The 14,791-nt window shown below is 36.4% G+C and overlaps 1 protein-coding gene across 1 annotated transcript in view; it reads right to left on the reverse strand.

Annotated features, from left to right (window-relative positions):
• Positions 1-14,791, reverse strand: part of LOC135205748 (ankyrin repeat domain-containing protein 17-like) — a 136,399-nt gene that overhangs the window by 111,426 nt on the left and 10,182 nt on the right. The window contains 2 exon segments of the mRNA XM_064236864.1: positions 4,844-5,217; positions 11,499-11,712. Of these exon segments, the coding sequence (XP_064092934.1) occupies positions 4,844-5,217; positions 11,499-11,712 (588 nt within the window).

Raw genomic sequence — 14,791 nt, forward strand, 5'->3', positions numbered from 1 at the left:
ATGTGAGTGGGATGGGATGTGAAATGTAAGCCAAACATGCCCATAGGACTGGATTAAAAGCAATTTAAGTAAACAGATGAATCATGACATGCTGTGAGGTAAATAGCTGCCAACTGTTGGAACCACAAGTCTTCTGTGGGCACCCAACCATCTGCAGGGATACATTAAGGGGATATACAGGTTGAATAAGGTCTTAAACTGAAAACACCCAAGGCTCTAGGGATCTGTTCAATGCATAAAAAACAAAAAGCTTTGGTTACAAACATGCTATGCTAACATCACTAAAGTTTTTAAAACAAGCCATTCTGAGAGGGATGAGAAAGGCACAGCACACTGAATAACAGAGACCAAGAAATAATCAGCGGAGCAGAAAACAACACATAACCTAGCCCAAGATTAGCACCAAGAACATTCAGCACATTGCGACTGGAACAACTGCATAAGCACGTGAGCCAGCAACACCACTAGCTGCTATGTTTGTGAAGCATGATGCAAATGAGCAAAGCACAGGGATGTTACACAGCAAGAAGGAATATATGCAGAGGGAAGGTTGATTAAAGCTCAGATGAAGAGTGTAATGAGTTGCAGTAATTTGAAATTTAAAGGAGCTGTGAATAAAATGAAAGAGAAAGTAACCGGCAAGCCAAAGGAACTTATTTTCAATAGGTAATTTTATTTTTCTCCAAGATTTTATAGACTAAATGTTGAAAATCCTCAATCAAAAACAATTCACAATTCCCAAAATAGCACATGAGACATTATTATAATTGCAATAAGTGTATGACACAAGCATGCATTTAAAAAATATTACTGCATCTATATCACTACTGTATGTGCGGAGGTAAATTTGACTGTTAAAACTTTTAACACAAAATTGCCACCTTTATTAAAGTCTTTCCCTGCCACCTCTATTCAAGCCTTTCCCATCTTGAATATTCGTAAAACTAGTAAGATAAGACACTCGAGACATTGTAACATTATTGCACCTACCCCTATGTATGCTTAAACCTGGAGATATTCTTTTTAAACAATTACAATCACTACTCCATATAATATATTGTAATAATGGATAATGAAAAGCTTAATACTAATAATTTTGAAAACTGGAGGATAAATAAAATAATGACTTGCATGTACTGTATATATATTTTTTTTCAACACCTCTTCCTGAGAGGACATGGCTCCAGGTGTAACTACTCCATTTCTCAGCAAGCACTATGGGATAAGGTTGTTAGCCCATGCACACCCCGACTACAGCTCAGTATCTACCAGGTAGGTATTCAATTCACTGCTTAGGCCAATGCAAGAAAAATGGGCTTTTAACAACATACATATGACAACGATTGACACGTTACACCATCCAAATTGTGATCAGGCAGCATCTACTTTCATGGTATTTAAAAACAAAATGTTCAATAACCTGTGTTAGTATGTAGTCTTGCAAGTCCAGCATCCTAGATTTTCAAGTGTATCTCAGCATAAATCTAGCAATAAACTTGACAAAAATACATTCAAATTGCTGTCATCAATGGCCACAAAAAATTAAAGTTCATTCAAAAATGGTTACATTCAGAATCAGACAGTATTAACTCAGCACAACAAGCCATGGAGAACTAGCACACTATGGGATCACCTAATTAACAGGGTATGAGTCTTGAACAGGTTCATCCTTGTCACTTCTTTATGATCTCTTCAAAATCTTCACAGATGCTGGCAGTCACTTAATTTTGAAATTTGGGTGAACAACTAATTGCCAGTTTTTGTCAAACACCTTAAATAGTGTTCACTTTACCCTTATCAAGATACAAGTTCTTCGTGAATGGTGAGCTGTTTAGTCAACCAGTATCTTACTAAATTCAGCTTCTTTAGCTTTCCTGGGCTTTGTCCTATCAAATCTGATGTACAAATAATTATTCTTACTGTAGGTTGAAGAAAAGATATGCCCTATCCTAATAGCAAGGCAAAATCATACATTTGTCCATTTTTCATGATGGTTATCACAAGTCCTACTTTTTCATCTAAAGTATGCAGTACATTGGTTGTGTGTGCCACTTTTTACTGTCGGTACTTCCACCAATGAGCCCTGCCTAAGTTGGAGGCACACAGACATTTTTTTCCATCAGGTCTTCCTATCTGTAAGTCCATGGCCCTCTGCTCAAGTACCTTGGTCAAAACCCTAACAATTATAAAAACCTCCAGTTGATATCTATCTAAATTGTTTCACTTATCTACCTGATTATCACCATTACAAACATGCAATCCAGCCTGCATATATCTTAATATAAATTCAGGAAGAATATCCAATATCTATCAAAATTACCACCATGATACCAGCCGTTCCATTATCTCAATAACTTGAGCCATAAACATACCCCAAAAGCACAGCACCACCCATATGCCTTCCATGCATTATTCTTCATCCAAGCAGAAATTTGGAATTCCATACATTGTGGGGTCTTAATCCCTCCCCCAGCAAGAAAAGAAAGGGACGTGTGTGTGTGTGTGTGTGTGTGTGTGGTGTGTGTGTGTGTGTGTGTGTGTGGTGTGTGTGTGACTTCAAAGAATACTTCACACACATTATGGAAATAGATTGTAATGTGCCAAACAGGTAAAAATTAACTTCCAACATTTCAAATAATTTGCAATTTTGTATAAGTATCCTATGTAATAGGGATACTTATACAGACGAATTTTAACACGGAAATGTAGCAAAGGACAGAGCTGGCTTCTGTATCTTGAAGATACACAACAGCAATACTACATTACACACTCACATTAACAAATGGGTACACTGATAAAGTAAGAAGTCTAGGATAATTCCTGAGAAATACTGAGTATGAACTGTTACTCTACTAAACTCTTGACCCGTTTGAGAGAATGTCTCTAGATATCAAATAATGAAGTCCATGTCCCATTTAGCTTGATATTAAACAGTCCAAGCAGGAACAAGCACAAGAATAAAGCACCCATGCAACTTTACTGCTTGGCATACAATGCATAAAAAACCGGCTTCACTTTTTATAAAATTTCTCCTAATGCTTTACAATATATCCTATTAAACTATTTTCTGTGAACTTTTCTTTTCAACGCACCACTGCTACTAATGAAACTTCAAGACCTACTGTAGGTATACTAGGAAAACTGACCTATGGGTTAATGGTGATATACTGTCTAAATCAATCTTTGCCTACTGTGCAATGTGATCCTAGACACCTAAATTAATGTCATGGGTATACTCAATGCAAAAACTACAGGACTGTATATAAAAGAAATAATTTAGTTAGTTCTGTATACTATTCACAGTATAATGATTGAGTATATACGATAATGCATTGGGTAATAGCTGAAGAGCATTCAACACATTTGGAAGGGACAAACTTCATATGAAATTCCCATTTTAGCGAGAGTGTCCATTATCATCATCTCCAGTAATACCGTGAACTTGTGCGTGGTTAGGTTCCAGACCACCTCGCGCAAGGGGAAGTTTCGCTAAGTTTGGCACGGTCTCTAAAATTGCTAATAAATGCTTACTTCTAGAGTTTGAACACTAAATATGACCCTAATCATGCTGTATACCAAACAATCTCAAAATTCTTCAGTAATGAAAAAAATAACTACAGCCAACCAAGATGGCCATTCCTAGGATATTAGAGAAAAAAAACGTATTTTGATAACTATAAAACTCCACTTCAATAGGTTATGGAGGGATATTATTAATTACCACCATTAAACTTCTCCCAGCTGTAAAGAATAACCTTAATGGTAAAATGTCTGACCGCACATGAAAACAAGCTCTACTTGTAGAGCTAATTCTGAGCTTATGCAGAGAATTTTCATCTTGACATACAGCATTGTACAAAACTCCAAGATGACACACACTTATGTCAACACGGAATAAATTCAAGTTTTCATACTTCAAAACTACTGCAAGGTATTCAAAATACTAAAATTGATCAATTTGTGTAGTTTGTGTTCTCTTGATGAAAATTTTGAAAACCAAGGTCATATGATTAATTACAAAAACACAAGAGCAAACACAGTAAATTTATATCTGGTGTATGGAGCACCTATTTGAAAACCACTGAAAAAATACCAGCATACTAACTTTTTGCATACTATCAATTGGGTGGCAGTCATAGCAGAGTCTAATTATCAAAAGCTCAAAACAGAAACAGTACAACACAAACATAATCATGATAGTCAAAAGTAAATTGCTCACAAAGATCTATAGTACAGCTATCTATTGAGATTGATACAACTTGTTTACAACTTCAATTACCCGTTACTTTGGATGAAAAAACATTAGGGCTCTAAAACCAAAATCATCTGTAAACTCACTGATAAAAATAGCCTGGACCAGGCTCTCTTTCCATAGCGCATCGGTCTAACTTATTGGACACCCCAATTATACTATAAAATTAGTTTTGCCTCCTACCTGAGGGAAACCACCACCTAGTCCATGCTACAGTAAATATCAATATAGAAAAATTGTACATCTGTCAGATGTCCAAATAATCAACATAGAAAAAAAAATGTAGATAATTTGGGTTTTGAATAGCTAGATGGATCACTGAAATGCTAATCGATTTATATTCCTAAATGCAACCCTATTGTAATACATCAATACAGGCAAATTTTTTTTTCCCCGAACTTACCTTTATTTATAAAACTGATCCGTGAATGCATACAGCAGATGTAGCCTTAAATTTAAAGAGTACATACTACAGAAGCTATTTTTAATACAGAACAAGCAAATGTATAGTGAAGTACTTACTTACCTCTAACCAGCAACCAGCACTACAAAATATGAACAACAGAAAAGAAAACGGATCAAATCACTTGCCTGAGCTAGTTCATAGTAACCAGCAGAGCAGGCTAATGAAAGAAGACTCTCCCCTTCCTCTGTTGTTTCATGGACCGATCTTCCCTCATCCAGCAGCCTTCGAACAGTCAACACGTCTCCGTCAGTGCACGCCTCAACCAACGTACGTTGCCCGTCTCCTGGCGTGCTGCTGCTGCTACTGCTGCTACTACTGCTGCTGCTGCTACTGCTACTACTACTCCCTCCCACCGTGGCTGCAGCAGCTGCCGCCGCCGCTGCCGCCGCTGCTGCTGCCGCCCCTCCTACTGTCTCCGAGCGCATGCGCGTTAAGGCTGCTGCAGCTTCGTCCAAAGCACAAGAAACACTAGAGGTAAGTCGACGAAGAACTTCTGGATCTGAGAGTAAAGAAAATCTTATTTAAAAATCATTTACAGAAATAAAGGTTGTTAAAGACAACTATTTACATAAAAATGATCCCCAAAACCAATTCAGTAACACCTCATCTCAACAGTCAACTTGGGGAGGTGTCCTATGTTTAACAAAATCTTAATTCATACAATCTACAGGATACCCAAGGTCTGGAGGAACAAAAAGAGATTTATATAAATTTCTAGTTTTTTTGGAGGGTATGTACCTTTGTCTGCTAATTTTATACAGGGCAAGTAAGTACCACTTAGTACTGGGTTTTTGGTGAATTCACATAAATCTAAAAAAACTCTGCAAATCTGGTTAGGATTCTTACTAATTAACCCAAGATATCAATCACATTTTATCAGATATTGCTTACATTACCTCAAATACATGTTAACAAATGAACTTCAACATTTATGTATGTTGTCCTTTTGTGTAATGGGTCCTGTTGTGCTTACTTTTGAGAAGCCTCCTATAACACCTCAATTACACAATCTTTTGTTCTCATTGTGAGGGAAGAGAAAAAGGCAAAATATTATTATAATGGGATGTATGAAGTATAAAATCTTCATTTGTCCAATACCTCTTCAATTACATATCACTGTAACTGAATTAGCTGGAGGCTGATGTAAAAGGACAATTCATTCAAATACATGTTTTTAGTTCCACCTTCTAGATACAAGCAATGTTTGCATACTTGTAAAATACAGAAACCATCATAAGACAGCTGACCATACACAAGCAACAGGAGGCATGACAGTTGATACCCTGGAACAGTTGTCTCCAATGTGATGGAATGTGAAGGATATCATGAAGACAAGGAAGAGGAAGAAATTGTGCAATCCCTTCCCACACGCAATCTGCTGTGATAACTGGTCCCAACAAGAATACATCAAGGATCTTTCAACTGACACCACTAATTCAAAATACTGTCCAATTGAGTGGTATCTCCAAGTCCCCTCCTAATGGCTAACAAGATAGGAAAGAGCAAAAAATTCACGTGCCTAATTCTTGAACTGAGAAAAATTCTCTGTACAACGTTAGCGTTACCTTTCAATACATGACAGACAAAAAGGAGTGTGTTCCCAGAGACATAAAAGGATCAGTCTGGACAAAATGGCAAGATGAAAGAAACAAACTCAGCACAATGCAGATAATACTCTTGATTGCATGCACTCAACAAAGGAGGATTTTAATAAATCCCATGAAGAAATAAATAAAGCATAAACATCAACTGTCATGTCCCACTAATCAAGGAACTGAGTCTTAGCTACCAAAGCTGGGCCATACTAGAAAGCCTTGCAGCTCTTTGGCATGCTAAAAAAAATTCATGGCTTGAATTGCACTTAAGAGAATCTGTGAAAATAGTAAAACTGCTATCTTCAAAAAGTCAAATTTCCTTAATTCAAACTAAAATGGCAATAACTTAGCTGTAAACATGGAGCAATAATTAGGTAATGATCCACAGCGTTCAAAATTTGGAACACTGCTCCACAGCCAACACCAGTATCAGATTTGAAACAGTATATAGTATACAGAAATCACTTTCATGCTGAGATGCACATCTAAATAAGTAAGTTCCACCATTTCCTTTGATATATTCTTCTTGGATGAATTAAACTATTTGCAATATGTAATATAAAGTAGCCTCCAAGGTGGAATTACTGAAAACTTGAAAGACAACACGAGTAATGGTTGTGTTTAACCTGGTCTTTTAATGATATCTACAATAAGGAAAATATCTTTCATTTCTGACTGCAATGCTAGCTAAAGAACTTGGAAGTCTCTGGAACCTAATCCCACTTCACACCAGCAAAGTCTGGAAATGGAGATCCAGAGGCAGCTCTCCAGCATCCACCAACATTACTTTCAATGGGAGAAGATCTAAAAGCTCCTGTAGAAAACAGAATGCCTGCATGATGAGCAGAATAAAGAGCTTTTTTACTTTTACAGAGGGGCAGATGTGAACACTTTGCAACCATAAGCTAACTTTGGTAAAATTAAGTATGAGATAATACTCTTAAAAGATATAGTGGCTTTACACATTTTGTTTTCAAGTTAGATACATCGGAAGACCAAGTAAGCTTGTTGTCCAATATTAATCCAAGAAGGGATTCATTGTCCATTTATAGATAAATCAGGATCGGGATGGGCTCCTCTTAGGCAACAAAAGAGTACTATGTATTACAGTTTTGGTGATAGAAAATTTTAACCCTCTTTTCTCAGCCCATGTGACAACTTTGTTAATATTGAGTTGTAATTGTCGCTCTGCTACTGCCATCTTTGAGGATGCAAATGACAGGGAGAAGTCATCCACAAACAATGTATAAAGAATTTCTTTAGAAATTAGCTTACCAATGCCATTAATTGGTAATGCAAATAGGGTGACACTGAAGACACTACCTTGAGGCACTCCTCCTTGGTACTGAAAGACATTGATGCTCCAACTTGCACTAAAAATCTTTGCGATTTTAAAAAGGATTTAATAAAAAGTGGTAGTTCTCTCAATTCACAATCATACAAATCTTGTAAAATTCCATGCCTCTATGTGGTATCATAAGCTTTTTCCAAATCAAAAAAGGCTGATGTTGCTTACTTGCAAAAGCTTCACAAAACATCTGTAGTCGAGTGCATATTTCTAAAACCACACTGAGCTTGGGAGAGGAGGTTATTGTGTTCCAGATACCACACTAAAAGAGTATTGACCATTTTTTCCAAAACTTTACAGATATGATGTTAAAGCAATAAGACGGTAACTGCTTGCTAACAAGCTATCTTTTCCTGACTTGGCAAATATTAGAATCCTTGCTAATTCCCATACTAAAGAAAATAGGTGTTCTCTAAAAATTACATTTATTATACTAAGGATAAACAACTTAGTATATTCTAGAGTGTCTTATCATAGCATATGGATTATCATTGAGACCAGGAGCTGTCTTTAGAATTTTTCAGAGCAGATTCAAAGTCTTTCATTGTAAATGGTATATTAAATGACTCCTCTTTAGGTGGTGTGAAATCTACTCTTTTTTGTTCCTCCCTCCATCAGTATTCTGAACAGGTTTGTCATCACATTTCTTTGAACCCTCTGCAAAATAACTGGCTAGCTTATTTGCAACAATCTGAGGATCAGCAACCTTGGTATCATTGATTTTTAATACTGGTGTCTTTAATGGGATGTATTTACCTGCTATTTTCCCTACTTCCATACCAAAGTAAAAGGAGTTTTGACGTTTATTGAGCTTAGGAATATTGTCCAACAGCCATTTCGGGATCATTTAATTTTGAGCCTAAACTGGGCTCTTGCCTTACGATACTGTACTTTGTAGTGATCGCATCAAATTCTTTTATAGCATGTTTTGGCAACTCTCAGTGCTGCGTGTGTCTTACGGCATTCATCGTCCCACCATGCAACAGGTTTGTGCACAAAATTATCAGAAGTTCTTGGGATTGAAGGCCTGCTACAAATAAAGTAGTATTAATCATTTCAATAACATCTATTATTGGAAATTCTTCTGCAGTAGCATCCACAGAACTTTTTTCAGTAAAAATATGCCATTTGCCTTTTCCTACATATATATTCCATTTTGGTAGTCTAGATACTGGAGGACTTTGGGCAAGACTAATAATAATTGGGAAGTGGTCACTGGTATAACGATCATTCATTACCTCTCAACCAAAGTCAATAATTGAATCTTCACTGCATATTGACAAATTGATTGCTGATAAAGTTCCCGTTTGTGTGCGCGGACTCTGTTAATGACGATCCAATTTTATGGGGCTTGTCTAGCGCCATACAAGAATTAATGGTGCCATAACAGGCTGAGATTCGATTATAACCGAGGAGCCACTAACCAAAACTCAGCACCATAAATAGCAGTTTCAGTTAATGGCAGTTTTTGTAATAAACTATCAATATACTCTACTTGGGTATTGGCATTTTTAGTTTGTGTGTTTTTTTTTAACTGTCAAAATAGGCCATAATAGCTATATCTGCAAGTGGGTTGTGTTACACATCCCCTACAAATCCCAGGAATTGACTATTTTTAAAGGTCCTGCCAACCACCGAATTGAGGAATTATTGAATTTTGGTTATTTACGGATTTTTACTGTTTTGTCTAAATAAATGTACCCTAAATCATTAACATGCACAAAAATAAAAAAGTGCTAGTAATGCACCTAAAAAAAAACAAGGTATATTGACAATATTGTTTATCGCCTGTATGGCACTGGGCGCAATGAATTGTAAGACCTAAAAAAAGTCTGAGACTAATTCTGAGTAGGTCGAAGCGAGACTTTATTGCGGGGTGTGTGTGTGTGTGTTTGTTTCACGAACAATTTGTTCATCGCTTGTAGGCACTGAACAAATTGTAAAAAAACATTAAAATACAACTTGTACAAAAGTAATTGTCACCCACTAAAATATACCATTCTCTCTAGTGGTAGCATCAAAGGGAAAAGGGGTTAGATTACAGTGGTTCTCAAACTATTGGTTGCGGGACCAATTTTGGTGTGTCACAGGGACATGGGAAACTATCACATTTTCAGTGTATTTCAGTTACTTAATTGGATTCTTTTAACCACAAATTACTTATGCATGTTCATCCTCTCCGTCCTGGGCCCCTTCTAATGGTGCCATGGATCCCACTAGTTTAGTTCTGTGAATGAAAAGCTGTACACTTTTTTTCCAAGAGTTTATATATCACCATACATTTTCTTTCTCTTTACTTCACTCTGGGTTGAGAAGGATAGAAACGTTCCAAATAGGGTCACCCATGGAAAAGTTTGAGAACCACTGGGCTGTAATGACGTAGGGATAATTCGCTCAAGATGTCCTGACTGTCCAAGGATTCTCTAAGTGTAAAATTTACTTTTTTCAAAACTAAATGCTCATTTCTTTTTACAGTGTACTGATAAACATATACAGGCAAGTCCCATTATCAGAAGGGGTCCGTTCTCAGCCGGATGCTGATCAGCAAAAACCGTCATTCACTGAAACTTGGGGAATTATGCAAGTTTCAGTTAACTGTGCAGGTAACTGGTTAATGGCACCTCTGTTAAGTATCTTATGACGCCATAACTCTATAACCAAAACTTGGCCCGTTATGGTGCCATAAATCGCCAATTTTTGGGGACTAGATAAGCGCCATAAAACCGATCGCCATTAACTGAGTCGGCAGTTAACCGGGGACTGCCTGTATCTTTATTTTCATGTAAGCAAAATCATTTTCTAGTCCAAATTTTTTCCATATTCTTAAAAGTGACACCATGAATTTTTTTAAAATTACAAAACATGAACTCTGAGGTCGAACTTCTAAGTTTCCTGACGAGAGAATTTTCATTATTAGTTGTAGAATGTCATAAATTTTTTTAAGCAAATCCCTTTCAACATAAGGTAGAAACAGTCATTTACTTTATAATGGGGCCTTACGGCATAATTCACTTTATAATTGGGCCATGTGGCATAGGCAGGCGCTTGCCTAAATGAAAAATATTAAAGTACAGGCAGTCCCTGGTTATCTGCAGGAATTCTGTTAAGCGGAAACCGCCATTAATCAAAACTCAGCGATTTATGGAACCATAAAGGCACCGACAACCGGTTATCAGCGCCAAAATGGTGCCTCTGTTAGGTATGTCACGGGGCCATAACTACTATTGGTGCTTATGGCACTGATAACCGGTTTTCAGCCCATTATGGGGCCACAAATTGCCGATTTTACATAAAACCGATTTGTCGATAACCGGGGACTGCCTGTACAGAAGTTTACTATCCCTGCCTCACGATCTTATAAGGTTAAGAAAATTACGATTTGTTTTCAGCCACAAATAAGACAAATCTATCATTATTTTCCCCTCTTCTACTCCTTCACAACTCCACTTTAAGCTTGGTGCAGCCATGGACATTATACTTGCCATTCCACTGGATATCTAATTAGTATTGTTTTTTACTTTTAATTTTTCAAGTAGTACATGGCACAGTATCTTGGTACTCATTTTCATACTCTTGTATTTATATGTCTGACACCTTTGTGAATGTAACTGTTAATTTTACTAAATCACTTATTCCTGAAACTGCATTGTTAATCTGAATGATTTCATTCAACATGGTCCTATGTTCATAAATTATTTTTAAAATTAATTTAAGTTTTCACTAAGAACTTTAAAAACCTACAAACCGCTCATATAACTGCAGAGAGGAAACTGCAGAGAATCATACCGTGCTACTCAGACCAGTTTTTTTTATGAAAAAATAGAGCTAAATACTAACCTGCAGCTTCAAGAAGAGCCACTAATCGCGAATGAGTATCAGGATCAAAGTGCGGTTGAGTGTGGTGATGTGGCGAGGTTGTGTTAAGGTCAGGCGTGGTGGCCGTAGCATGGGCTGCGGCAGCCGACAACAAGAACTTGTTGCGGACGTTCCCACCAGCTCCAACCACCTCCTCCTCCTCCCCCTCACCCTCACCCAAGGAAAATGGCTCCACCTGCAAATATGATGACACCCATGAGGATATTGTTAAAATAAAATACACACACACAATCCACATAAAAAATTTTAAAACTAGTATAAAGTTTACTATGAAATTATCATACTTCTCAATCTGCCACTAAGAAATTTTAACAGATCAACCTTATTTTTTGTACATGTTAGAATAATACATTTAACCTTCATAATATTGTGAAGTATAGGAACTAACACTAGCAACAATCCCCGAGTAAATTTATGTACAAATATATACGAGATGTGCTGGGATGAAATGAAGTACCTTTTAGCAGGCTACGTATAAATGTTCTTTTTTGAAAAATTACAACTGCAGCAGCTAAAATATCATAACAAATCAGAACTAAAACCAGCAACAATCTTCGAGTATACACCAAAACCCCATTCTCAACGCTAACCTGCTCCAGAGGAAGCTTCGAGATGTGATTCAGTCGAGATCCGAATCAATTTTTCCCACAAGAAATAACTGAAAATGGATTAATCCATTCTTGATCACCAATTATTACTGTAACCTTGCCTTTTTATACAAAACATTATACATAAATTACAATACATAACTAACATACCATATTACACTCACTTTACATTTTTAAATGTATACTACTGTATAAAAAATTACCCGTTGCCTGATGCAACCGTATTACTGATGGGAGACTGAGCACCGTAGGCTAGACTAGGCACTGTACTGTACTGAGTAGGCACAAAGATTGTTGCTAATATTATTTGCGTTGAAAAACAAGCCTAATCATTACAATAATTTAATAAAATACCCAAAATAAGCTGAATTATGCATTATGACACAAAAAATTTGTTTAACATACGTCAGAAGTTTCCCTTTGAGCCATTTGCTCAGAGTGGAAGTTAACCTGTACAAGAATGTACAGAACCAAAACACTTGACACAGGGTTTGAATAACATGTAGGAATAATGCCAACTAGCAACAACTGACCCAACCACTTTTTTTTATATAAACCATATGGTTTATTATGAAATCTGATTTTTGTTTGAGCTCCAATGCAAAATTCGCTCAACACTTTGCGTCAAATTCTGATAATGACGAGTTCTGATACGGCTGAGGACCGGGGTTCTACTGTATTTAAGGAAATGTATTTTTTTTTTATTTACCTTGAAAAATTACAAGTACAGCTCACTTAATATTGTAAAAGATCAAAACTAAAACTCGTAACAATCCAAGAGTATGTTTATGGACAAATATAAATGAGATGTACTGGGACATGGAGAAGATGTACATTTCTCAATGAAATCTCAAGGACAACTATTATTCCTCTCTCCCAGAGTTGTGAATGTTACTATATAGTCCTTTTTGGCTCAGTCAAGTGATTAGACTATTTTCATGCAAAATCTGTTCAAATATCACCCCACTAGTACTACTCCATTCTGCCATAATTGCAAAACATAGGATGTGTGCCACTACTAAAAGCTTAACAGTTACAACTGACCATATTTTAGTAAGAACTGTAACAATGACAGTAAAAAAAAGTTATCATAATTATTTATCAAGTATTCACTCTCATTACCCAGCCTCTCCCTATTCAGCAGGTACTATATAATTGTCTTTTAAGTCTATAAAAAATTTTGATCCAAAAACAAAATTGGCCTGATTATTATTAAACTTCATAAAATGTCTGAGATTTGATAACATCCTTGCTTTATCATTCACATTTCAATTCATACTCAATTTCCTATATACTAATTTTATTTGCCCGGCAAAGCAGTACTTTACACTCCCAGTCCAGTCTAAATTGGAGAGCGAGAGAAAAAAAATCATCAATGGAAAGAGGAAGATATGCATATGTTTGTTTTTTTGTTTGTATGGTGTTTTTACGTTGCATGGAACCAGTGGTTATTCAGCAACGGGACCAAAGGCTTTACGTGACTTCCGAACCACGTTGAGAGTGTACTTCTATCCCCAGAAATACACATCTCTCACTCCTCAATGGAATGGCCGAGAATCGAACCCGCGACCTCCGGGGTGAGAAGCAAACACCAAACCAACCACGCCTCTGAGCAGCTCAGATATGATATATGAACATGGCATAAATTTTGTTGTTTTTATTTTTCTTTCTTTTAATTTCTGTACCTAACAGGAGAAGTTGTAAGTGAATATTTCCAACCATGTGCAGGGCCTCTTTTCCAAATGACAGTTGTAAAAATACGCTAATTTTACAAAGTTATATTTTCCTAATGTTTCTTTTTATTTTATTTTGCAAAATTATAATTACAGCTCAAACAATAGCATAGCAGATGAGAAATATATTCAGTAACAAATTCAGAGTACTTTACTCATTGTAAAATATTCGTGAGACGTCACTGGATGGGGATTCTGGACATTTCCCTATATCATCTCAAGGCAAACTGATCTCTCTCTCTCTCTTGTCGACTAGCTATTATAGTTACCGTAAAAGTTGCCACAAGCCACTTATGGCCCACGGAAGTGATCTGAGCAAAATTTGTTCAAAATGTATGACGCAAAATCTTGAACATATATGTTACCTGGAATTTACCCAAAAGCAATAAGTAAACCATTTATGCATGTTACCCTTCCACAAGGGGTTAACAGTTTTAGACCACACCTTACTTATGTATTAAGTGAAGTAGCCTAATATTTTTTACTAGCTTTTGAGTACATTTCTAGAATTTCCTGAAAATTATAAAAACAAATAGCAGACAGGTATTATCTGCAATTACTACAATGTTACTCTACATTCCACTTTAAAAACCTTGTAAGTTCCACCCAATGACAGGCATGGGAACTAAATTATCTTTTTCAAGCTCTAATAATTTCAAAATAATTCCCATCATTTCACAATAATGTCCAGTAATAGTATAAGTTTGCATAATTCATAACATGACACAAAACACACTCACAAACACACACACTCACACAAGGGAGGGATTGGTGTTCCAAAATTGTTTACACAAATCAAGTTGCAACATACTTATTCAACTTCAACAAAGTACAACTGAATGTCAGAAACTTCTTCCAGCTACCAGATATCAGTAGCAGTTCACTTTCTTTGCCTATTGACACAAGAGGAAAA

Source organism: Macrobrachium nipponense, chromosome 24 (genome assembly GCF_015104395.2).
Source record: "Macrobrachium nipponense isolate FS-2020 chromosome 24, ASM1510439v2, whole genome shotgun sequence".
In the NCBI taxonomy this organism is placed as follows: Eukaryota; Metazoa; Arthropoda; class Malacostraca; order Decapoda; family Palaemonidae; genus Macrobrachium; species Macrobrachium nipponense.